This window comes from Lycorma delicatula, chromosome 2, assembly GCF_047948215.1.
Source record: "Lycorma delicatula isolate Av1 chromosome 2, ASM4794821v1, whole genome shotgun sequence".
NCBI classification, from domain to species: domain Eukaryota; kingdom Metazoa; phylum Arthropoda; class Insecta; order Hemiptera; family Fulgoridae; genus Lycorma; species Lycorma delicatula.
Genome location: NC_134456.1, coordinates 142,320,072 through 142,346,929, shown reverse-complemented (window position 1 = coordinate 142,346,929; position 26,858 = coordinate 142,320,072). Strand labels below are relative to the sequence as shown.

General features: G+C 33.3%; 1 protein-coding gene and 1 pseudogene across 1 annotated transcript in view; one reads left to right on the top strand and one right to left on the bottom strand.

Annotated features, from left to right (window-relative positions):
* LOC142319967 (gamma-aminobutyric acid receptor alpha-like) overlaps positions 1-22,310 on the top strand; it is a 79,211-nt gene extending 56,901 nt beyond the window's left edge. The window contains exons 7-9 of the mRNA XM_075357646.1: positions 12,357-12,437; positions 15,801-15,885; positions 21,628-22,310. Of these exons, the coding sequence (XP_075213761.1) occupies positions 12,357-12,437; positions 15,801-15,885; positions 21,628-21,914 (453 nt within the window). The 3' untranslated portion in view covers positions 21,915-22,310. The remainder of the gene's footprint in view (positions 1-12,356; positions 12,438-15,800; positions 15,886-21,627) is intronic.
* LOC142320687 (U6 spliceosomal RNA) lies at positions 5,249-5,349 on the bottom strand (annotated as a pseudogene).
* Positions 22,311-26,858: the final 4,548 nt, after the last annotated feature.

Here is a 26,858-nt window from a genome sequence, read left to right as displayed (position 1 = left end):
AAGATCAAAGCAGTAATCATCAAGAGAAGGCCTCCAAGCGGGGTTATACCATGGAGCAACAGTAAGGGCTGGAGGTAATTGTATGTTTTTATAGCTGAGGAAAGGCGATGAGCTCTGATGCCTAGTGGAGCAGTAGATCTAGGTTCTGATCCTGGTATTGAATCAGATGTTGGTTAGAGAACACCTCATTAAAGTTTTCAAGATTTCACTACGCTTTAGATTGTGCTTCGTAACTGCAGATTATTAAATTCTGTCTATTCGAAAGTTATTTTTTTACTTGATTAAAATTAAAGTACAAAAAACAACTAAAACTTAAATGAAATAATATACATAAAATATAACTAAAAACTCAAAGACTAACATTACTAAAAATTTACAACTAATATCACATACAAAAGATAAAAATAAAAAGCTAAAAACTAAAGCTAGATTAAACTTAAAATAAAACTTAAAGCTAATACCACTGATAAGATATCACTCAAAAACTTAAACTAATATCACAAAAACTTACAACTAATATCACAGTCAAACTCTCAGATTGCCGCTTCTAGTCCAAGGTGAACAAATAAAGAACAGTAAAATAAATTTATTTAAAAGAAATACAAAAATAAGAAATAAAAATATATAAAATTTAATAATAAAATCCATAAGGGATGTAAAGGGCTCCTTCACGGATAACAAAGATTAAAGTTCTAAGTTTAAAACTATGTTCATTAAAATTAAATAATAATTTTTTTTAAAATATTTCACTCAAGAATACTAGAACTAGGTAAATATTAGATTTTGTGAAATATGTTTATTCTCAGGAATAAAAGTATCTAATCTAACACTCTTGTCATTGCCTAGGATATGACGAATGTTACTGGATAGATTAAATTTGTGATGAAAGGCCGTATAACATATACAATTCACAAGGAAGTGGCGCACAGTTAATCAGAAGTCGCATATTACGCATAATGGTGCATTTTCTGCTGAAATCAGGTACCCGAGAGTAGCTCTCGTATATCCTATTCACAATCAGCTCAGGACCACTTCCTCTCAGCGAATTTTCCTGTGGAAGAAATCCCATGGCAACACAGTATCTTTGATATATCAGAGCTTGTTATCTACTGTAGCAATCCAGCCGATCTTGTCACTTTGCGCGAAATATTAGTTTTCACAGTTAATAAAGTCGGATGCAGTAACACGAGTAGTAAAAGAGGCTCAGGCTTACATGCGTCTTTAGCAGCGGAATCTGCACGTTCATTACCTGGTATCCTCCCCACGTGCCTAGGGCCCCAGCAGAAACTCATTTGTGTGTGGCGATTGTTCAACTCAGCGATTGCATTGTAGATTTTAGTAACGATAGGATGTCTGGAATAAAAATTTTCTAAGGCTTGGAGACACGAGGTCGCTTCAGATAAGGATATGATGGTATTTAGGGTTAATGATATTCAGAGCCTTATTTATAGCTTATAGTTCAGCAATACACACTCATAATACCAGGTAGACCAAACATATAAGTTCTGTCATTAACAAAAAATGCGCATCCAACTGTATCGTTTTCATCTGTATCTGTATCGATCTATTTCTCTATACTACTGCATCTGGGTTTATCATGGACAGAATATAGTGAAACATTTTCTGAAAGATAGTATAGGTGGCGTTGATTCTTTATTGAATATCATAAGATCAAACACAAAATTTATAAGTTTGATTCCCGACGGAGGATATGAACACGCCACCGTTGGAAAAATAGAAGGTGTGTCAACATTTATAAGGTGCAGTAAACGTCGGGTACAAACACCTGCAGGTGCAGCATAACGTGGATGGTCCTCGTACCTTCCTAAGTTAGGATTCTCAAGGACTGAGTCAAAAACCGGGTGATTTGGCTGTCCTTTAAGACGGGCAAAATAAGATGCTAAAAGCTGGTCCCTTCTATCCCATAATGATGGCTCACCACAGTCAACAAGCAAGCTTACGACAGGGCTTGATGTAAAGACGCTTGTAGCAAGCCGAAGGAAAGCATGATGTACAGCATCTAGCTTTTTAAGCACGGTATGACGCGCTGAAGAGTAGGCGGCACAACCATAACCAAAACAGGAACGAACTAAGGAATAATAAAAACGTATCATAATGACCGATCGGCTCCCCAGTTGGTGTTGCTGAAGGACTCGCAGCATATCTAAAAGTTTGGAACATTTTGTTTTTAATTCTTTGATGTGTGTATAATTCTTACACGTACATCGGCTATGAAAAAATAAACCTAAAAACCTGACATCAGGAGAGATAGCAATTAGCTCTCCGTTGAAAAAGACTTGCGGAAAAAAAGGGTCCCGTAGGCCCTTTTGTTCCGCTTTTTTTTGTAGAAAAGACTATAATTTTCGTTATCTCAAATGAAAAGGCAAAGCCGATAACCTTGAACCAATCTTCAGGGCAAGATATAGTGTTCTGTAGTAGTCTCTCTGCTGTGGCTGTTAAACGGAACGTAATATATGTAGCAAAATCATCAACAAATAAAGAACATGAAAAAGTTGGCTGCACACATTTGGTAATACTGTTGATGACTATAGAAAATAAGGTGGAACTTAATACACTTTACACTTCCTTGAGATACTTCATTCTCCAAGATGACAATACTCGATAGAGAATCTCCAACACGAAAGTTCGGTCACTTAAGAAATCCCTAATAAAAGCTAGCATATTGCCCTTGATTCCCCATTCTTTGAGGGTGTTTAGAATTCCACGTTGACAGGCCGCTTTTCCGATACCAAAGAAGATAGCGGCGAGATGCTGGCGAAATAGGAAAACGTTTTCAATAGCTGTTTCCAATGACACTAAATGGTCAATGGAAGACCGTCCTTATCGCACCATCGCCATACTGTGATGGGAAAGCTTTATGGTACCCGTTCCAAACCGCCTTTTCAACAATCCATCTCCGTAGCCTTTTGTTCACCTCGCGGTCGACACCAAAAGCAATAATATAATTGGCCTGTGGTCACTGCCGTGAAAGTAGTCACAAACAGACCTATTAAGACGAGGGAGTAAACTCGGAGAGCATAAGGAGAGGTTGTTGTTGGACAATATACCAGGTTGTAAGGACATGAATATGTATAACCCATCATTCAGTAGATAAAGGTCCAAGTTTTGTCTCACTCTGTTTATCATATTTTCTCGAGAGGAGAAGAAAGATGAGCACCAGGAAATTTGGTGGGCATTCCTACTGTTAACGAAAGCGATAGGATTCGCGTGAGGAGATTCGACACTTCTAGAGCATTGAACTCAGAGTTCGCTGAGAAATACAAATTGCAGATATGTCATTTGAAGAGAATAGAGGAGACCTTCACAGCAACAGCAGGAATGAGGGTAGCTAGTAGTATCCTTGTAGCCGACACCTCATTCCGCATGAAAATAGCAACTCCACTACTCTTTCACTGTCTAAGACAGTGATTCCCAAACTTTGCGCCGCGACCTCTTCACAGGTCGTCGCAAAATATTGTAAAAGCTTCATAATTAATTGAACCAAGACATTTATAATTATTAATTTAATTATAACCTTATAAAAGTAAGTTTTTTTTTGTTTTTTTTTTGTCTTCAGTCATTTGACTGGTTTGATGCAGCTCTCCAAGATTCCCTATCTAGTGCTAGTCGTTTCATTTCAGTATACCCTCTACATCCTACATCCCCAACAATTTGTTTTACATACTCCAAACGTGGCCTGCCTACACAATTTTTCCCTTCTACCTGTCCTTCCAATATTAAAGCGACTATTCCAGGATGCCTTAATATGTGGCCTATAAGTCTGTCTCTTCTTTTAACTATTTTTCCAAATGCTTCTTTCTTCATCTATTTGCCGCAATACCTCTTCATTTGTCACTTTATCCACCCATCTGATTTTTAACATTCTCCTATAGCACCACATTTCAAAAGCGTCTAATCTTTTCTTCTCAGATACTCCGATTGTCCAAGTTTCACTTCCATATAAAGCGACACTCCAAACATACACTTTCAAAAATCTTTTCCTGACATTTAAATTAATTTTTGATGTAAACAAATTATATTTCTTACTGAAGGCTCGTTTAGCTTGTGCTATTCGGCATTTTATATCGCTCCTGCTTCGTCCATCTTTAGTAATTTTACTTCCCAAATAACAAAATTCTTCTACCTCCATAATCTTTTCTCCTCCTATTTTCACATTCAGCGGTCCATCTTTGTTATTTCTACTACATTTCATTACTTTTGTTTTGTTCTTGTTTATTTTCATGCGATAGTTCTTGCGTAGGACTTCATCTATGCCGTTCATTGTTTCTTCTAAATCCTTTTTACTCTCGGCTAGAATTACTATATCATCAGCAAATCGTAGCATCTTTATCTTTTCACCTTGTACAGTTACTCCGAATCTAAATTGTTCTTTAACATCATTAACTGCTAGTTCCATGTAAAGATTAAAAAGTAACGGAGATAGGGAACATCCTTGTCGGACTCCCTTTCTTATTAGGGCTTCTTTCTTATGTTCTTCAATTGTTATTGTTGCTGTTTGGTTCCTGTACATGTTAGCAATTGTTCTTCTATCTCTGTATTTGAACCCTAATTTTTTTAAAATGCTGAACATTTTATTCCAGTCTACGTTATCGAAAGCCTTTTCTAGGTCTATAAACGCCAAGTATGTTGGTTTGTTTTTCTTTAATCTTCCTTCTACTATTAATCTGAGGCCTAAAATTGCTTCCCTTGTCCCTATACTTTTCCTGAAACCAAATTGGTCTTCTCCTAACACTTCTTCCACTCTCCTCTCAATTCTTCTGTATAAAATTCTAGTTAAGATTTTTGATGCATGACTAGTTAAACTAATTGTTCTGTATTCTTCACATTTATCTGCCCCTGCTTTCTTTGGTATCATAACTATAACACTTTTTTTGAAGTCTGATGGGAATTCCCCATTTTCATAAATATTACACACCAGTTTGTATAATCTATCAATCGCTTCCTCACCTGCACTGCGCAGTAATTCTACAGGTATTCCGTCTATTCCAGGAGCCTTTCTGCCATTTAAATCTTTTAATGCTCTCTTAAATTCAGATCTCAGTATTGTTTCTCCCATTTCATCCTCCTCAACTTCCTCTTCTTCCTCTATAACACCATTTTCTAATTCATTTCCTCCGTATAACTCTTCAATATATTCCACCCATCTATCGACTTTACCTTTCGTATTATATATTGGTGTAATAAAAGTAAGTAAAGTTATAAATACATAATTGCAGGAAAATGTATAAAAAATGTGGAACACGATTTTGCGTGTCATCCTTACGCAGGGGCCATGCCAATCTTCTCTGTATCGTTCCAATTTTAGTATATGTACTGACGAAAAAGTGCAGGTCTATTCGAAAGGGATGGCTCATCACTTTCCATCAGTAGACTTTCAGGGCTTGAACGAAATGCACCTGTAGCAAGGTGGATGAATGAATGATTGACTACATCTAGCATTCTAAGAGAGGTAAACCGAGCAGCCGAGCGGAAACGGACAAGAGCTCGGTAGAAGCGCAACATGCATACTCGATCAGCCACCCAATGAATATTATACAATACTCCTTTATACAGTATCCTTTATATGTGTTACCCACATTAGTCGTTGGTCAAACCATATTCCTAAAAATCTATCCGAGTACATGCTTCAACTTGTTCACCACGTGAAAGCACTTTAGGGTCAGTATCTTCCCTCAAGAATGAAAAGCAGGTGCATTTATTTTCTCCGGAGAATACATGAATCCAGTCATTTTACAACACAATAATAAACGGATTATTGTATTTTGGAGCAGACTCTCGCTAGTAGCTAAAGTTCTAGATGTTACTTAAGTTGAAAAATCATCAACAAATAAACACAAAACGGGGTTTTGCACGTAGTTTGTTATACTATTTATGGCTACGGCAAATAAGGTAACACTTGGACACTTCCCTGTGCTATTCCGTTTTCTAGAGTGAAACTTTCGGATATCGTCGTCCCACTCAAACTCGAAAGGACCGACTGCTAAGGAAACCCCTGATAAATGCAAGATTTCCTTGTACACACCATTCACGCAGTTTATTTAGAATTTTTCTCCTCCAAGCCGTGTTGTACAACTTTTGTATATAATAAAATACCGCAACAGCTCTTATCATACTAGCCAAAGAAATCCTTCAACCCAATCCAGTCGGCTTTCTGAACCACCATCTGCGTGGCTGACTCTGAGGCAAATCACTACTACTGACCGAGATAACCGGTCTGTGATCATTTCCAAAAAATGTTTTGGAAACGCGCCAGTTAAGGCGTGGAAGCAGCGATGCTGAACACGACGACATCTCGATGCAGGAAGATGTACCTGATGACTATGATAAAACGTGTACGATCCATCGTTCAATAAGAAAAGATCTAAGTTCTGCCTGTCGATCAACTATATTTCCTCAGGAAGAACATGATGGTGAACCCCATGAATAGTGGTGGGCGTTGAAATCGCTAATTGTTATGCAGGTTAAAGGAATCTGGGATAACAGACTGGACAGATCATCCTTACTGATATCGGAATTTGGTGAATGGTAACCAATATGATATGTTAAAAAGTGGTAATATCTTCACTGAAACTGCAGGAATATTTGTATTCAGTGGTATCCGCGTGGCCAATACCATTCCCTTTATGAAATCAACCATACCTTCTCGTTCTCTGCCCTCAGTTTGATAGTCACATATTTCGCAAGCTATCCGCGAAAGGACACACCATCCTGTGGACGAAAGTGAGTCTCCTGCACAGTATTAAAGGGTTTTCTTCCTTTAGAAGGATTTCAATATCCTCATCGCGAGAACGGAAACCGCTAAAATTCCACTGAATAATATTTCTAGCCATTGGAAATATTTTTTTTTTGTTGTGTATTAAATTACTGCGTGAAAATTGCATATAGAATTTTATCCGGTTATTCATTTTGGTCTTTATAACTTTAAGGAAGTTTTCTTCTAGTACTTCATCCACCTCCATGTCCTCGAAGAGATCTCGAGACGGCAGTGGAGATTTGGAAGCCTGTGAGGCCAAAGATACCGTACCAGGCGATGGCTTTTTTGTCGAACCCTTCAGCGGGATCTTAGTTATTTGCTGCGTTGTTGGTGCAGCGGGAGTTTTATTTGGTGGTGTACCAATTGAAGTGGCTTTCAATACATCATTGTCGGACCTTTCAACAAAACTATCTTTGTTCTTGTCAGAACTCAAAAGAAATTTTACCTAGTATGACAAAGCCTGCACCAATTTGGCAGTTATTTGCACGATGCGCATTCATTCTGTTTTTGTACATTGTTAGAAAGAGCCTGGACATAACTAACGCCAGGTTGTACAGGATTCCTCATGTTGAGGATTTTCTATACTCCCGACGTGCCACAGAAAAGGATACTTTCTGCTCAGTACATATCTTCAATATAACCTTTTCTTCCTCATAAAGGGGACATTCCCAAGACCTTGCCAAGTGTGGACCTTTACAATTAATACATTTTTCAACCTCAGCGTATGAGCTATCATCATGATCCATGTGGCTCTAGCCAATTTTTATTCGCTCAAGGACAGTGGGAGTGATAAAGCTTAGAATAAGTGATGTTTGGTACATCAACACCATTCTCCTTCCTCATTATCCTATGCACAGAAGTGACTGACTCCGGGAATAGTTCTTTTGATATTTCTGCTAATTCAATATCGGCCAAGTCACGGCAAAAGATCACGCACTTGTTGGTATAACGGAGAAACGTTAGAGAATGACTTACCTTCCACTCTATATTTCACGTTAAGAAAACGTACACTAGAAAATGTAGCACCACCTATTACATTTTTTTAGGTTATTGTAAATTATTTTAGGAAATTATTTAGGTGTTTCATTGTTATACTGGAACATACACACATCACACATATATCCATTTATGTATATTTAACTTAATAATATCAATTATTTTTTGTTATTGTATTTGTTCATATTTTCCTCTGTACTCATATATCAAAGACAAAAGTATAACACAGTTTTCCACCAGCAGTACAGAATTCAATAATGCCTCTTACCTTACGCTTATTGTTTTTCCATTTTAAGAGCGCTTTCGAGGGTTTCCTCATTGTCACTTATTTTGAAGTTTGATTTTAACATTTTTTTATTAACTGACGATGAGGAAAACCCACGAAAGAGCTCTTAAGATGGAAAAATAATACGTATAAGGAAAGAGGCATTATTGAATTCGGTACTGTTGGTACAAAACTGTGTTATACTTTCGTCTTTGATACACATATATAAGAAATTAAACTTTTTGGTGTATAAAAAATGTTGCAAATAACTGGTATTTGAACCAAATACTCTTTTTGTCCCAAAAGAGTATACAACATAACTTAGTGCATCATGAAAATAAATAACCAATAGATAAATTAACCTTTATTTATAAATAAATAAATTAAAATTCAACCTTATCAACAATTCGTCTGCTTTTCGAGTACTTTCGATCATTCGACCATCATCAAGAAAAGTTTTCTTTCAATTTAGAAGTATTAAAGTTAAAACTAACATAAGTAGATTGAAAAGTTAAAAAATATTAAAGTCATAACAACCGGTCGTCATAGTGTAAAAATAATTACGTCCGTTACGTAGGAAAGACGCAGTTGTTAGGTTTGTTGTAATTTTAATATTTTATAACTTTTCAATCTACTTAAGTTTTAACTTTAATGCTTTTATATTGAAAGAAAACTTTTCCTGATGATGGTCGAATGAGCAAAAGTACTCGAAATGCAGACGAATTGTTGATAAGGTTGAATTTATTTATTTTATTTAAATACAAATAATCTTATATACTAACGGTGCCATACTTGAAAAATTAAATTAGCCTTTATTAATGATAAAACTTTCAGCTTTATTTCACTGTTTATTTTTAAACAAAGTTATATTATTTACTCATTAAAGTTATTTTTATATTATTTTATAAATAAACTCAAAACATCTAATTCATAGTAGCCAAAGAATATTCAATGAGACTAGTAATTGAAGACCTCATTGGAATGCGAAATTGAGGAAAAAGGTTGTGAAATGACATTAGTATTAATGGATTTTCAGATTTAAGCAAATTTTTTAACCTAATTAAAATGATTTGCTTAAATCTACACAAGTTTATTAACTTTTCTCGTTTACTAATAAAAGAATGTCATTCTCTTTTTACTGCAGGTAAGCAACTTATGCATGTTATTAGAATGTAAGGCTCGTTTGCTTTATTTGTGTTAGTGTTACGTGCCCACTCTTTCTCATTTGTCTAATTTCCTCCTACTAATCACTCCACACACTTCATACAATAAAATTTAGAATATAATATTACACAAACAAGGTGTTTACTGTCAGCATGACAACATCCTTCGATAATATATGCTTTGTATCCAGCAAACTACTTGTTAAATTCAGGTTCAATTGATAATTATAACATTATTACAATTTCAAGTGTACATTTTAATATTTTTGCACGCCTACAAACAGTCATAATTTTCCATCATGGCTGGGATCTTTCTTATCCCAGCCATCGCTCCAGGCGATTTTCACATAAACTACGCACAATACAAAAAATGACCTAAGTAAAAATTTCTCAGATTGGAGAGCGACACCTTATGGTAACCTTGTATTTGACCTTGACCTTATTTCAAGGTTAACACAAAAAAAAATTTGATTTACCAATTAAAAAATTCGACATCTTCTATAGAAAGTTTCATACTGTTTCTGTAGGAAAAGTAATATTTTCCTTTGTGAAACACATCCTGATGAGAGAAATATCTACACTTTTGAAATATTTAAAAAACTATGCACTCCTAGTTTTTAAGAATATTTTCTTTGGAGATTGCTGAGGCCGAAGTTCGTCGGGCTATTTGTAGTTTAGGCAGAGGTAAGGTCCCAGGCTTTGACGGGATAATGGCGAAGCTCCTTGTTCGATTGGTAAGAGTAAGTGTGACAACTATCACACTGTATGTTGGAAGAAAGGGATTGTTAAATCGTTTAAAGAAGGAAACAAGAATCCCACTGTTAGTTCGTCTCGCAGGCTCCTGACGCTGCTGCCGGTTATTGGTAGTCTGAGAAGGTCTTGTATCTTCGTATAAATGAGGGACTGACAGCACGTGGAGAACCAGTACGGGTTTCGTCCCAGAAAAGGTACAGAGGACCCCATACTCCGTGTGATGAGTGTGGTATCGACGATCGTGGCGGAATATGTCTTCGGAATTTTCTTGGATATTTCCGGTGCTTTTAATAACCTGTGGTGGCCTTCAGCTATTTACCAATTACAAAGAAGATAGCGAATTGCAGGTACTGCAAAGCTATATCAGTCACCGCGATGTGTTGCTTCGCAAGAGTAACCATGAGATTAGACATTGTCTAAGGGTTATCCCCAAGGTAGTTCTCTGTCGTGGGTGGTTGAGTTTGATTCTCTTCCGCGGCTGAGATTGCCCAGTGGGTGTCACGCAATGGCTTATATCAACGACGGGCTCCTGCTGTCGAAGGATGCTCACGGAGGGAGGTTGAGCTCAGGATCACTCGTACGTACAGGATATTGCAGCTGTGGGCTCATCAACACAAAATGACGTTCAGCCTGTATAAGACCACTATGATGCTCCTCAAGGGCCATTTGGCTGAGTCGGCAAGCCTGCGTTTCGATGGCGCAGGCCAAGGTATTAAATATTTTAAACCTTAGAAGTACCTCGGGGTGTTTCTAGACGAGAAGTTGCAATTCAAGAAGCACCTTCAATACGTCGTGGAGAAGACCTGTAGTGCCTTCTTCGGAATTCCGACGTGTGGTCAATCCTGATTGGGGTCTTAATTTTAAGACCATGAGCATCTTGTACAAAGGCGTGTGCGAGGCTATTATGCTATATGCACAGCCTGTTTGGGCGGGCAGGCTAAAATGTCAAAGTTACTGGAATATCTTGCTGAGAGCCCGATTTATGCTGCTGACGGTAACGGGTGTTTACTGAACTAATTCACGAGAGGCTATCTTGGTAATTGCGGGAGTGAAACCAATCGATATTCTTTCGGTAGAAAGGCAAGAACGTTATGCTGCTAGGAAGCTGGTCGAGTTGACTTCCGAAAAGTTCCGGGAAATCGAGCAGCATGGTTTTGAGTTATAGCAAGCTAGATGTAATGAGGCAGAAGACGAGCTTATAACGAACTATCTCTTCCCACATATTAGCAGCTTGAAACACGCCAACTGGATTTCCTCAATTAAGTATGTCACAAAGTTTCGTTCGGGACACGGTGCTTTTCGGGGCAAGCTGGCGAGATGCGGTTTGGGTGATACGAGTTTATGCCCGCAGTGCGAGATGTTAGTTGACTTTTCATGTGCTGTATGAGCGTATGAAATATGATGAGAAGCATAACGAGATCATTTCTTGACTGGACATTCTTGGATCAGTGCTAAATTTGCATCACAACTGGGGTAACCAGGCCGAATGGTCTATAGTTGAGAAATTCATGGTTTATCTAGCAAAAGAAAGGTTAGCAGAAGAGGTTTAGTCTCAGCTGGACTTCCTTTGTCTCTTTTGTTTTTATTGTTCTTGTTCTTTGTTTTTATCAATATCTTTACTAATTATGTTTGGTTTATGTTTTAGTTTTAAGTTTTGTGTGTTTTAGTTCAAGTCGTATGTCAGACTCACTTTTATCTCCTCGGGTAGGTGTAAGTGATTTCAGTTCCTTCACTCAATCATTGCGGATTCAGTCTTCTTTAAGAGTAACTGAGATGTGTTTTATTTTGTAAGAAGTACATCAATGGAAATGTCGCTTGCAGCATTCGCATCAGTGGCAGCCTGGCTGAGGCGAGACTACAATATGTTTACCACCAAGGTTTTTGAAGATGACCTCCAGTAAAGCCCACCAGGGCTAGGTACGGTAGAGGTGGTAAGGCAACCAGAAATGTCACATGGTGGGTGTCTTCCCCTTTGGGATCAGGATGCATCAGAGTGACAGTGTTGTATTGATTCTATTCTGGAATGTTCAACACTCCAGTGAGGTTTTACACTTTTCTCATGCTCTACATTTCACGTATTTCATTCCCAAGTTCAAGACTTTATTCAGGTTTCATATTTTAAAATGCTAGAAGTTTAGATCTCATAAACTGAATAGCCAGAAATCTAAATGACATGCAGCTACTAAAATTATTTTACCAAAGTTCCAAAATCTTGTCAGTTTACTCCATATATTACAGTACGATTTCAATTTACACCCTAAAATACATTCATCAGTTGCAAATTCACTACTTAAGTAATAATAATAATAATAATAAACATATATTTAAACAAATGTTTGCTGTATGCACAGCAACATCCACAATACTACAATAACATTTACAGCTACAATAATGTTTAATTTAGGATCACGGACCAAGAAGAAATGAAAGCTCATTTTCAAGAAGAGGTAACTATTCAGCAAATGGGGATACTAGAATCCTTGAGGTAAGAAACACCACTTTTGTACTTTAAAATAAAATTAGATTTTGTATTAAATGGTGACTTCATAAAAGTCATAAAATTTGACTGTTTACTAATACTGCTCCAAGGACATGCTGGAAGGACTGAAAAGATACAATAACATTTAAGGAAACATTCAAATATGAAGTGCAAAATTAATAGCTTGTAGTATTTAATATTTGCAATCATGAGTTATGCTTTATTAATCAACGAACAAGATTTGACTCTGTTAGGATAAAATTCACCTGAAGTTTACAAAAAAGCAAAAATGCTACTTTCAACCATGTTGATAATTTCAGATGGATTAAAAACTTTGTAATTTTTCAGTTAGGACGGTAGAGGTTATTAATAAAAAATTACTGAAAATTTAACAATTAGTTACTATTAAAAAAAATTGCTGCTACCATATTAATCTTTAATTTAAGATAGCTTGAAACCTTGTAACGGTCATACACCACAAAATAGGATAAAATAAAACGCAGCAGGCAAGTATAACCTTTACCAAGAAAAGACTTCATAACTCAGGTTAACTCATCTGCTACAACTGAAGTAACAAAATCTTACACTTACAGACTATCTCATTATTTCTTTATAAAATTTCCAAAAATTACTCTTTTAGTATCTGACTCTCCCACTATAAGGGGTATTTTATTCTAGCGATCTACTTTTAAGAACTGACTAACAAGCTTTTACAGATGGTATAACTGATTTTATTTCTGAATTTCTTATATCGTACAGTTTATTTTTCTGTTTTTAAGTAATTTTTTAAAAATGTAAAATCTCAGACCAATATTTCTGTTTTTATAAATTATTTAAAATTGGCATGATAGTCTTTAAATTAGCATGTTGTTTTTTACCGAAATTAGCATACCGAATTACCATTTCCATTTTACCGAATTAGCATTTATACCGAACTTCAAAAAACACAAATGCATTACCAACAGTATGAAAAAACTACAAAAAATAGTTATGAATTGCAAAGCAACTTTAATTACATGCATACTTTACACAAATTTGTAGTGGCATTGAAAGTTATAAGTTGGTCACTTATACTGTAAATAATTTACATACTATAGAATAAACAAAATGTTTTTGTTGGCAAGGGAGTACTGCTTATAAAATGTAACACATTTTCTTTTTGCTTGATGAATTAATTCACCACATTCTTGTGTATTGGAATATATAAATATAAATTTTGTAAATGTATGAAAAATGCCAAGTCTGACCAAGATTCAAACCCAGGAACTCTGGATGAAAAGCTGAGACACTACCACTCTGCAATGGAGATCAACATTAGCTTTGGTTGCTAATTAATAGCTTTTCTTATTATTTAATTCTTGAGTCAGTCAGTTATCTAGTTACATTCTATTTTTCATTCCTTTTGTTCTGTACTAAATTTTTATCTCAACATATTTGCTACAACCAATACCTTCAATCACTTATTTATTTAAGTCTTTATCCTCCACTACACTTATTTATCTTCTACATACTCCTTTATGCTTTTTTTAAATGATTCCTCTATGCAGAGCCCATAATTCCATAATATGATTCTGAAATTTCTACTTAACTTTTATATTTATCTGACCTCCTAGTCTCACCTACATGTACCTTCTTACTCTTCTATGATTTTGAAATAGAGTAGTTACAATCACTAGTTCACATTCATGTAAAATTCCAAAACCCTAGTTCCTCTTTCATTTATTTATTTACAACTTTCCCTTCTCACCCTTTTTCTAATCATATCTTGATGCTGAGTCAAGTATGACATTAGTTATAGCGTCGACATCAGCTTCAATAAATCCAGTTGTTTCAGGGAGTATCATCCTAGCTGTGAAGCTTGTCCAATCTGCCTTATCAAACAGCCATCTTTTGGAAATGGGATACATTTTCCTTGTAATGTCAGTTACAATTTGTACTGAAAAATGATCGCTTCCATGTAAATCCTCTAAAACATGAAAAGAGTACTTCAGTGCTACCAATGTAGTTATAAGTACTAGATCTATACAAGACATCAATCCATCTCTGGCATTGAAAAAAGTTCCTGAACCATCATTTAAGATAATGAAATCAGAATTCAGTAGGAAATTTTCCAATTCTCTTCCACAGGGATCTACTCAATCCGACTCCCATAGAAAATTAAATGCATTAAAGTCACCCACCAGTATTAGAGGTGGAGTCCTATATCATCTTCCGTCCAATCAAAATTCGGCCAGTACATGCCACAGATAGTAGTCTGCATCAAATGCTTCATTCTGATTGCGACTAGTTGCAGATTTGTGTTTATTTCAACCACTTTGGTGGTAGCTCTAGTCGTTAATATAACTACTCTACCTTTAACTCTTATATTTGGTGGTTGATCTCACCGAAATGTATTGTATCTTCTTAGTTGGTATCATTTCAGTAGAAATGTATTTCTTGCAGACATATACAAATTTGGTCTATATCATGTACCAAGCATGGAGCTCATGAATGTTTGACAAACATTGACTGACGTTCCATTGAAGAATTGACTTGCTGATTTTTAAATTAGTTAAACTCTAGATTTGCCTTTTGGCCATTCTCCCCTTCTTTTCCATTTTCCATTGTTTAATTTATTCATATTGTTAATTTATTCATTTAACATATCAGCAGTACCATGTTTGAGAAATTAATTCTTGCACATAGGTATGTAAAATTGGTATATAAATGTTATAAATGTTACAGATGAACAAAATCATAGCTAATATTAAATTCAATAAAATATGCATTAAAAATAATATTAAACCCAACCGAACTATATTAATATTTATATTAAAAATAATAGTAAATCAGCCATTATAACTAAAAATAATATGGATTAATAACGAAATAAAAAATTGATATATTAATAAACAAAAAATGAATTATCAATTATTAAAAAAAATTAAACTTGCTGGTAAGGTGGATTATAGTAATTGTTAATTTATTCGTTTAACACATCAGCAGTACCATGTTTGAGAAATTCATTTTTTAAATTTTTTAAAAAGTTAAGCAAAACTAGTCAAGAAAATATTTTTTCTCAATTGATAAACAACATTATTTTAGTGTTAGTTACATTAACAATACTGTACTTGACAGGTTCCTTTAAATCAGTGATTTATTAATTAATTGATGATAGGATGGCTTGTACAAGCTGGCCATTGAGTGATCTATTTCCTTTCTTAGTAAAGCAACAAATTATTAAACTACTAAGTATACTTAAATTTGGCTATCAGCTGAAGTTCATCATAACGGGTAAGGTAAATAATCTTCCACACTTATTACAATTCATTATGTCATTAATGAAGTTTTTATGTATTAATCTAAACACAATTTATTATTTTTATTCAGGTAATTCCACTATCTGCTTACTCTGTAGCATTTGGACCAAAACATCATCGTGATTCATGGACAAGCAGCTTACCTTCTTGCCTTGGTAAGTTAATATAAAAAAATTCTTCAAATTCATAGTCCTACAAGGATAACCTCTCAGTACAAACAAATCACACCTAGCAGCAAATAAACATATTATTCCCTCATTAACACAGCTTTTTCTTTCTTGTTCAGTAGGTTATTACTGAACAACTTTAAACTGATACTAATCTAAAATGGGCAATTACTTGGAAAGACAAAAGCAAGATTGTCATTATTACCTATGATGATAAATATTTTACAGAAACAAATAAACTAAAACAAATAAAAATAATAGCCTTACAATTAAACACACAGAATCTTTAATGAAAAATCAAACAGAGTAAAAATGGTACTAAATCATTATAGGTTTATATATATACACACAAAATGCCTCTACTATTATTTTCCATTCTAAACCACAGACATAAACCCTGCAACAGATGTAGTTCAGAGTTAAGCAGTAATTATATTGGAGACAAGTAGGGATACAGATCGATATTAAAAGATATCCACAAGTTAACCTGATGTGTCCTAGATGGAGACAACATATTATAGCCGCATCCCTTCTGACTCTTTCTACTAGTACAGCACCTCAGCAACACAGTGTTCTTGATACGTCAAACTTATTATCGACTGCAGCATTCCATTTGCTCTTCCACTCCATACAAATTATTCATTTCATTAAATTGGAAAAGTTGAAAAACAAATGTCTAACGGAGGCCAGCTTCCTTATCAGCATTATAACCTCGCTCATTGCCAAAAATTTCAGTATGACTTGGAACAAAGCAGAAGCTATCAAATTCACTGTAATGAGTTAAAACAGAAATAGCTGTGTGAACTTCTGAATAGAGGCTGTCTAGAATACAAATCCTCTACCTCCTCCAAAGCACTCATTGAATCACTGCAAACAAAGGCATGGTAATATTTGAGGCTGATGTTTAAAGCCTTGTTAATTTACATACAGTTTGGCAACAAAAAACAGTGGTAATATATATGGAAGTGAAAAAAAACTTGTTCACAACAAAAGCAGAGCCGACGGAATTATTACACTCAGAACCATCGGTATTCACAACTGCATCTGATCTCATATTGGAGAAAATTTTAGAAGATTCTTGTTAAAGGATGATGGGACTAGTACTCAACTTGTTATATTTATTTAATATAAAACCAACATGCATTTGACAAAATTGCCAAGACAGATAAGGACAGTGATTAACAGAGAATAACAAAGGTAGGGCGAGGTTCAGAGAATTAAAAAGGTGCCCCGTTTTGATACCCATTGGAGAGATGACCAAAGATATTTTTCATACAGATTAAAGTATGGATTACTAAACAGAATATAGATAACAGGTTGATCTGGTTGGGACCTGATATGGGCTACGTAGAAAGATACAATTAGTCGCAACCCGAGAGGGTAATGTTATTAGCACACCAAGGGTGTTATTAGCACCATGTTATTTAATCCAAGGGCTGACTGATTTAGCTTGGAACCATATACCGCTCAAAGTTTCTTTTACATAGAACTGAGCATCATATGGCATATTTACTTTACTATGTCTCCTTGGCGTTCATGAAAACTCGTCATGCAGCTCGCACCCTGTGATACTTGATTAGGTGTTCAATTATCGGCCAGTAGTTACAATATCAGAGGTATTTTTGGCATTTCTCTTTCCATCACAGCATTTCTCTATCTAAATTCTCTGGCATTTCTCTTTCCACCACAAGAGAAGTGGCCACTTAGGTTTCCCAGAAGTTTACGAGATATATTCGCTATAGTATAGAGAACATGTGTCTTGTGAGTATTTCATTGTATATCTTAACCCATTTTTACGGTCTTTTGAAAGTGACATAGTTATTGTTCACAGGGATCACTATTGGCTAATGATCACTTGTAAAGATCATTGTAAAATATCCTCGAGGCAGGGAAGCAGACAAGGTAAGCAGAATGACAGGTTGAGAACAAAAACAGAAATCTGACCCCCAGAGTTAATGGTGGGCAATGAAATCGTCAAAAGCACTGAAATTTAGGGAAAAGATTCACATCTGAGCTGGAAAAGTTGGGAGTTGGGTGAAAGCTGTAGCTATACAATGCAAATGTTCACTTTGAATAGGGTTATAATTTTTACTTCAACAGAATTAATATAAATAGCCTATTGGAATCTTATAGCAATCACTGTGTCCTTCAGGATTATCAATCATACCACTTGTCCTCTGCCTCTGAAAGAACAGATAAAACGATCGCAGTGGTAACTACAGACTGCCATTATCCTGTCACTGAAGGTGCATTTCCTAAGGATACATAATTACAGGATCATGTTGCCTTAATAAAATCTAATATTTTACCTTCAAGACTACATTAAAAGCCATGAAGAATGTTCCATAGAATTATTTTTAACTTTAATAAAAAAAATAATAAATTAAAACATATTCGCTTTAATTGTTGTAGATGAAATGATTTTTCTTCTTTAGTATTAATTATTTGTTAAAACATGGATAGCCCTAAGATGCTAGAAATGAAGCTAGAAATTATATCCTATGAGACTTAATTTTAGTTCATTTTAAAAGAAATTTAATGGCTGGCTAGCAGCCATTAAATATTTATTTCTCATGCAAGGCAATTTCCTGTAATCCCAATGCGCCAGATAAAACCACAGTTTCTGCTCAACCAAGCTCTTTAAAGCTGCCTATTCTTTCTTGTAAAAGGGGCAGTCACAGGATTGTGGCTTTTCAGCTTTGACACATACAGTTATATCCTGATTATAAGGAGCATAAGCTTAGTTTTCAGCAAAGAATAATTTTCTAGGTCCAAAATTCTGACAATGAAAACAGCATGTTGGAGTCAGCACATAGGGCAGACAAAGCAGATTTTCTCAAGCTCAGAAACTGTTGGCAAATAACTCATTTTCACCAAAATGGAAATAGTAGGAACATCAGCACCAGTCGTGGGAACAATTTCCTCATGAATCAATTGAGGTCAATTTCTAGCAGTACTTGACAAGAGACCACACCTTTGCTGGTGTTCAGTATTTTGTGGCTTTGACAACATTGCCCATGATCTTGAGTGTTGGTAGCTTTTTACACTGATATCCATTACTAACCTCAAGCAGGAGGATTAATAATTTCAGTATTATTTTATTACTCCTTAATATTTTTATTGTCTTGGGTCCTCCACGCCTCACAACAAGTACAATTGTTTACAAGGAAGACAATGTCTTCTCCAAAGATCTACCCTTCTCCTCACTTCTTACCTGAATCCTCATGATCATACTAACGAAGGTACTAATCTTTTGGGACTCTATTTAGAATTCTGAATAAGGCCTCTTTCCAATCCCTTAACTGATAGTTTTCCAAGAGAGCTACCAAGCACCATAGAATTTGCTGGAATAGCTTGAATACTACTCCCTATAATTCTCCTTTATTCTTAGTATTAGGAATAAATGGACCACCCATAAACGGTCCACCCCATACAGGAACTGAGAATACATGCAAATGGGTTCACCATATTTTGAGAGGGCATCTTGAAACTCGCTATAAACAGTCATTCACCCTGCAGCATGAACTTGCCAAAAAAGTAGCAATTGTAATTAGAAAATACCTTAATTGTTAATGGATAATATCCGTTTGTGATCCAAGTTCAAACATTTAAAAAAAAAAATTTTTTACTACAATGCAGTTACTTTTTTTTTATTATAATTCTGATTTCTGAAGACAAAACATTAAATTAAGTTATGTCATAATGTGTAACAACAATAATGTTTTCTCCACAAAAGCTTATTACACAGAACAGTTTCAAACAGTTTTATATCACGCATTTTATCCATAATTTATATTCGTCATTTTTTGAGTATTACTCTAATTAAGTATTATTATTTATTTTTGTTACCTCAAAGAGAAAGAACTGTTTCCAAAGAATATGTAACTTTGAAATTGGCACAAACAGGAATAAATTATATAACTCTTTGGTATATGCTTTCTTATAACTAATGAATTAATAGGAAGAGAATGACTTTTGTTAAACATTTTAGTTAAAAATAAACATAACAATGAATCAGGCAAAGTGTAACCAATCTGTAGTAATTGTCTAAAGGGAGTTCAATGTTACATCATTGGCACTGCTGTACCTTACTTCTACACAGGTACAAAGCATGTACAGCACAAAAAGGTCATAATAAAAATAAAAGTAAGCACTTTTTTTCTTAATTCAACTTGATTAAATTTTTTTAAATAAGACTTTATGATCTGCTTAATTTTAAATGATCTCTTGGTAAGACATTGTGTTACTTAATTACACTCAACTCCCAATTATCCACAATAATCAAGAAGATGATCGCAGATAATCCACAATCATAGCAAAATTGTGGTTGATCCAAAAATATTTAATAGAGCAAAATGTATTAAAATGACCTAATACACTCTGTACTGCAGTACAGTTTTTACATGCACTATTATATAAAAGTATAACAGAAAATAAAATAAAATACAGTATAGTTGTTCCATTCCACGTTGAGCCATCCAGTGCTGCAATCTAGTGGGTGCTAGCGCTCACTGGCGAGTTAAGCCGTACGATCATTCTGTCAGAATTTCAACGAAGTGCGGTCGTGTTTTCATTTCTGTTCAAGGGGACTCGTAGTTTCTTGGTAATGTTCAAGTTCAATTATAACTGAAGTGTCATACATTCTTAAGTTTAATGTAACTATTGTAATTCAATCAAAATGTCAAGGATGACAAGAAATTAAATACAACGATTCAAGAAGAAAATAGCATTACTTCATTTCATCATCTACCATCTCATCAAAAATACAGTCCACACTAGCTCTAAATTCTACCAATACTATATTATTACGTACGGTAAAAGTAATATCCACGTGTTTATTCAAATACATATTAATATACAACAAATTTTCACTAATACTGTACAAAAACAGACTGTACAGAAAGTAATACATGCATAACAAACACTTTTTAAAACTACAGTAGCTAACGAGAAAAGAAATACACAGACACTAAAAATAGATGGATGCATTTTACTCTTTCAGACAATTTTTTTTACATAATACACGATTGATTGTTTTAGTCACTAAAATCACTATCTTTTAATTGAACTTCATAGTTTGCTTAGCATAAAGATATCGACAATGAACTATCTTCCTCTCATTGTCCACATTGTTTCTCTTAGTACAGCATTATCATATTCAAAACAAGCAAAATTCAAGTAGCAAAGGAATAAAGAAATAAAACCTTTCACAAAACAATGAAAAAGCTGTAAATATTTAGCTTCTTTATAAGTTTTTAAAACTTTATTTTTTCCCACAGGCATCTTGGTTAAGCTGCAACCTGGTTAAACCACTCGCAGATAATCGGAAGTTGACTGTATAACATAATCCATAAGATGACGGTGTTATTACAGGTTGTAATTTACAGCCTGTTACATAAGCTTAAGGTTGTTATTACACAAGTGTACTAACTGTTATCTACATGAAAAATAAACAGAAAGTTCTGTGAATCAATACATTCACAGTAGATTTAATAAATAAAAGACCAAGATAAACAATGAAACTAGCTAATATACATATACTGATATATATAATTTCTGTTATCTAAAGGCATATTTATACAAAGCACTTACCTTACTTCCTAGATTACAGAGCTTTTTAGAAATAAAATGTACAATCATAATCCTAGAACTACCATCATATAATAAAACCTATACAAGTTAATAGTATCAGCTTGAACAATTTGTTAACTTACTTCTCTTCATTTACAGGTTGTCCCACTTCACCAACAGTGCAAACACCAGTTTCTGATCCTGTCTACACCTTGCCAACACCATCTCAAACAGCTCACAGATCATCAAACCGATCAAGCTTTCAAGGCAACTGTCATCGAAAACGGAAAAAGAGAACACCTCGTTTTAATTCTGTATCAAAGATAGACAGAGCATCAAGGATAGTATTCCCTATTTGTTTCTTAGTTATTAATGTATTTTATTGGTATGGATATCTTCAAAGAAGTGAACGAATAAAACAGCACTGGAAAACACAAGGGACGTAAAAATAATTGTGTAAAATATTTAAAGATATATCCTTTTATCAATTGTTATTGAGGACAATATAAATTTTATATAAATGTTTATTAGGAAGATAAATTATTTTAATTATTTTTTTAAGAACAAACATACATCAAATTTGTTGGAGAGAATGATGGGACCATACCAATTGTGCATCGCATGGCAGGACTGTTAAACTGCAGTCAGAACTGAATCATAAAAGCTACTTTTTTACACGAGTACCAATATCTGCTTAAAAATTTCATCTCTGAACAAGTTCAATTAAATAACTGATATAAATTAAAATATTGATAAACAAATAAAAAAAAAACAAATCATCTACTGTAATGTTAAGACTGTTCATACAGTCATGTTAATACTACATACTGTTCATGTTAAGACTACATACATCAATGTGTATTTACATACATGCAAAGATAGTTTATTTCATCAAAATTAATTTTTGCTGTAAGCAAATCAATCCATCAGCGCAAGTGCATGTATTTCTATGTAAATAGAATTACTTCACAAATTCATGAAAAATAAAAAAAATGTATTTATATCTAGAGAATAATATAAATTATAAAATTACAGAAAAATTTCCAAATACAAAGGAGAAACTGGCATATTCAAAAAAAAGGAGAAAAAATACACATATATTCTTTTTCCCACGCAATTTACAAACTATAAAAAAGCAAAATTTCAAGGACACATACCTTAAAAAAATGTGTAATAACACATGTATATGTATGAGTTTGATTTACAACATAATTAAAAAAAACCCCTATCCAGATATTTATTATTTAACCACAAACAGATGTTATTTATAATTGCTTGGGCACAACCTGTGCACAGAAAGGTTCTTCTAACTAGCCAAGCAATCGTCATTAATAGTCGTATATATTGGTAAGATTAATAATATTTTTAATTGTTTTTAAATAAAACTTTCTGAACTGTTTTAAAACATTATAAATATTTTAATATCGTCATTTGAATACCTTTACTAAGTGATCCCAAAATAACCACTTACAAATTCAGTGATTCTAATAAATATAATAACTGAATGAGTACTTGATGACCCAGTAAACCACATTAACTATAATGTTCACAGCATTATAACACTGTTTTCAACAGCAACTTTGCTAAAATGATCAGAAAAACCTTTAGCAATCAACTTTCAACAAATAGCAATCTTCAATCTACACTGTCCAACACAAAATTATTTAAATTAAATCATTCATTACGCAATCATAATGATTATTTTTTCAACATTTTTCATATAATGGCAATCTCCTCTAAATGAGAAAAATAAAATTTTAAACCTCTTTCAAATAAGTATTATTTTATACCTCTAAAACATAACATTTATCCACATAATTACAATCAAACAATACTAGTGGAATCATGAATTAAACAAAATTTCTTATCAACAATGCTTACATTACATGAATGCACATTGCCCTTTTGATACTGAAAAAAGTATATTAAAAACAATACATCCTGTATTGTAAAGATGTTAATTTTTTTTAGTTTTAATTTATTAACAAGGGCGTAAATTAAATGTAAATATATTTTTAAATCTATTAACATGAACAGTCAAAAAGTGAAAAAAAAGAAAAACATAGCAAAGAATATATATAAATATTTGCTACGATATTTATATATGTATATATGTATGTATATATGTATATGTATATGTATTTCATACATAACATTGTTCCTAATCTGTAAAGATTTTATTTTAATTTGCAGATAGATAATAAACATATATTTATGTATACAATAAGATGAATTAATTATCAAGAAAACTGTTTCCTGTTAGAAATCAAGTATGACATGCACTGGAAAACAAAGATGTAGAATAATTAATAAAAAATTACAATAATAGTTGCTGTTAGGTGCTGGAATAAATTTTTTTATAAAAATCTAATACTGTTGATTTCATTCTAGAGCAACTTTATTATTCCTACACTTATAACAAACAAAATTATCCTAGCATCTTCCTACTCCTCAAAATAAATATATACAGTAAAACCCATTACCAAGCGCAATCCAATAACAAGAAAGGGAACTTCAACATGAGAAGCAATACATCACACCTTAGTAACAATGTGTTACAAATTTCAACTTGTTTGGTATAATCAGTCGGCTGTGAGCTATAGTTCAGAGAATGCGTGTTTTAATGTGTTGTAAATTGTGGATTGCAAATAATGACATTAACATGAAAGTTTGTTTCAAACTGCAAAAAGGTGCTAGAGAAACATATGAAATTTTAAAATGTTTATTAGCATAAAGATGGTTTAAAAAATGATTTTGTAATGCTAGCAAATTTCTGTAATCATTGTGAAACAAGATCAGGGCATCCTTTAACATCAAAAACTCAAAAGAACATTGAAAGAGTAAGTAAAATGATTTGATCAAACAGGCAATTTAGTATTAGGGTAACTCTGAATATTATTAGAGATTATTAGATCATTTAAGAAATAATGGATATAAAAAACAACCTGAGAAATAGGTAAACAGTTCTACCCACCATTATGCAAATATTTTCTGCCATATATCATCTTTGGCGCAACATTTCCTGACAAATGAAAATCATTACAGCATACTCATCCAACTTATTTACAGGCACTGTGTAACTTCTGGCTATTCCTCTAATTGAAAACGGGATAAGTATGTTCAAAGAGAAGGAGAGTATTTTTGGTTAATGTGTCTTACTATTTAAATAACTATTTTAAATTCAAACATCTGAAACATTTTTAGATACACCTTTCACAGATTACCCATTTTGAATGTTTTATTAATTATAAAATGAAAGTTAAATATTGTTCAAGAATAACATTAGAAATCAAATCATCACTTTCATTCGACAGAGTAAATAAATTCACATCTAGCCTAAATGTTAAAAAAACAACTTTAACATAATTATGAAAACAGAAAATTTACAAAATATAAGGACATAAAATGTACAAAAATAACTAAAGTTATGTAACAGCAAATTAAAATATTATCAATCAATTAATAAAACCACATAAATTACAAACCAAAAACAAGCACAGCCAAATAGAAATACCATAGTATTTTTACTAGTCCTCGAGTACTTTTCTTTATTCACTCTAGAATGTGCTTGAACAGGTATGCACGCAATATGCATGCTATAAAATTCAATACAGTAATAGAAAATAATAATAACATTAGTCTAAGAAACACACATTAAAAAAATGTGAAACACAATATATATTCTTAAGACGTATATGTTACTATTCATTGTCAACATTAACAAAACAGGCAACACATTTGGCAAATTTGGAAAAAATCTTTTAAAATTCTTTTCAAGATTTATCTACAAACATGATTAAATTGATATAAACATAAACTATCTGCTACTTCTTACAAAACAATTGAATGTAATAATTCTGTTTTGGTCTAAGATGGCAATGTATAATGTTCAGCAAACTGAACTACACTCACTCAAAATGACACTTAATGAAAAATAGCTATTATTATGAAAACTAATTCAAGAAACAGTAATAGTACACGTAAGCTAACAATTTGTTTAACTCGGAACACTGTCAGTTCAAACTTCAGAAACTGAACATTAGAAGAAACTGTTAATATTCTCTTAAATAATGCAATCTAGTTATAAGTTGATTTTTCTGGTTGAGGTTATGATGTATGTATGTAAACATATACATAATGCAAATACTGTAAATAATCTTTTGTAGCACTTTTTGCTAAAGATTATCCGAATTACTACACTTAAATAGTACCATGACATAATAGGCATCATGACCAAAAAAACGTGCATCAGCACATTAGAAATGCACAAAAAAGATTATTGCTTTTAAGCACTGTCAGTTGCAAACTGACAACCCTTGTATTATCAGATCTTTAAGAAAACTGATTTTTAAATAAATCTGATATAAATTTATAAATAATCATGGAACTGATAGATTTGCAATTTTTCTGATAAAAAAAAATTATTCATACACTTTGAAACTAATTAACGATTAATAGTTTCCATTTTTAAGCAAGCCACAACACAAAGAAAGATACTCAAATGTAAAATCTAATTTAAATTTAAGCCTAATTTTAGTCTTTACCACTTCAAAATAACAATAATTGTTATTACAGACTTCTATCCATTCTATCGGACAACCTTTAGAAGTAATTTCAATTCTTTTTCAAACTTTCCAAATTTCTTAAAACAAAAACATACCAAACATATAATTTTGTGAACATCACACACCTACATATGAGCAAAAAATACTTAAGAATATTAAAAATATTAAGAATTTTAAATACTGGCTGCAACTGACAAAAGGTGATGAAATAAGCTACAAGCAGGGTGATAATACAAAATTAATTTTCTTTAATTTACGGATGATTTTCCTGTTATTTAAATTGCGAAAGGCCACAACCACATCGAATACACCGGTTCTTGTCTGTTATTTAAATTTACTACTGGAATAGTCTATTAAAAATACAGCTACACTGTTTTAATTTTGGTATACCTAAATTTGAGTAAAAACAGCTCCATAATTTCTGGAACAAAATGGTAACATGCTGAGGATCTGATGAAATTGAATCTTGTCTTCCTACTAATAATAAAACATCAAATAAAAGCTTCAACAAGATTTTTCTGGAAATCAAAAACACCATCTTGCAATTGCTGTCAGCTTGTTTATATACTGTACAGCAACCAGATTTTTCTGTAAAAAAAATATATTTATTTTGCTAGACCATGTTCATTTATGAACACCAATGATACCAATCTAAATGACAAGAAAGAAGAATAAATATGTCGCAAACAAGCAATATTAGAAAATACTCCATCTTGAAAACAAAACATAAGTTTAAATTGGTACAGATGAACAGGGATGACTTATAAGTACTTGTGCATCTAAAATGGCAGAAGCAGTAGCACTGGTTACCACAAACTAAGATTC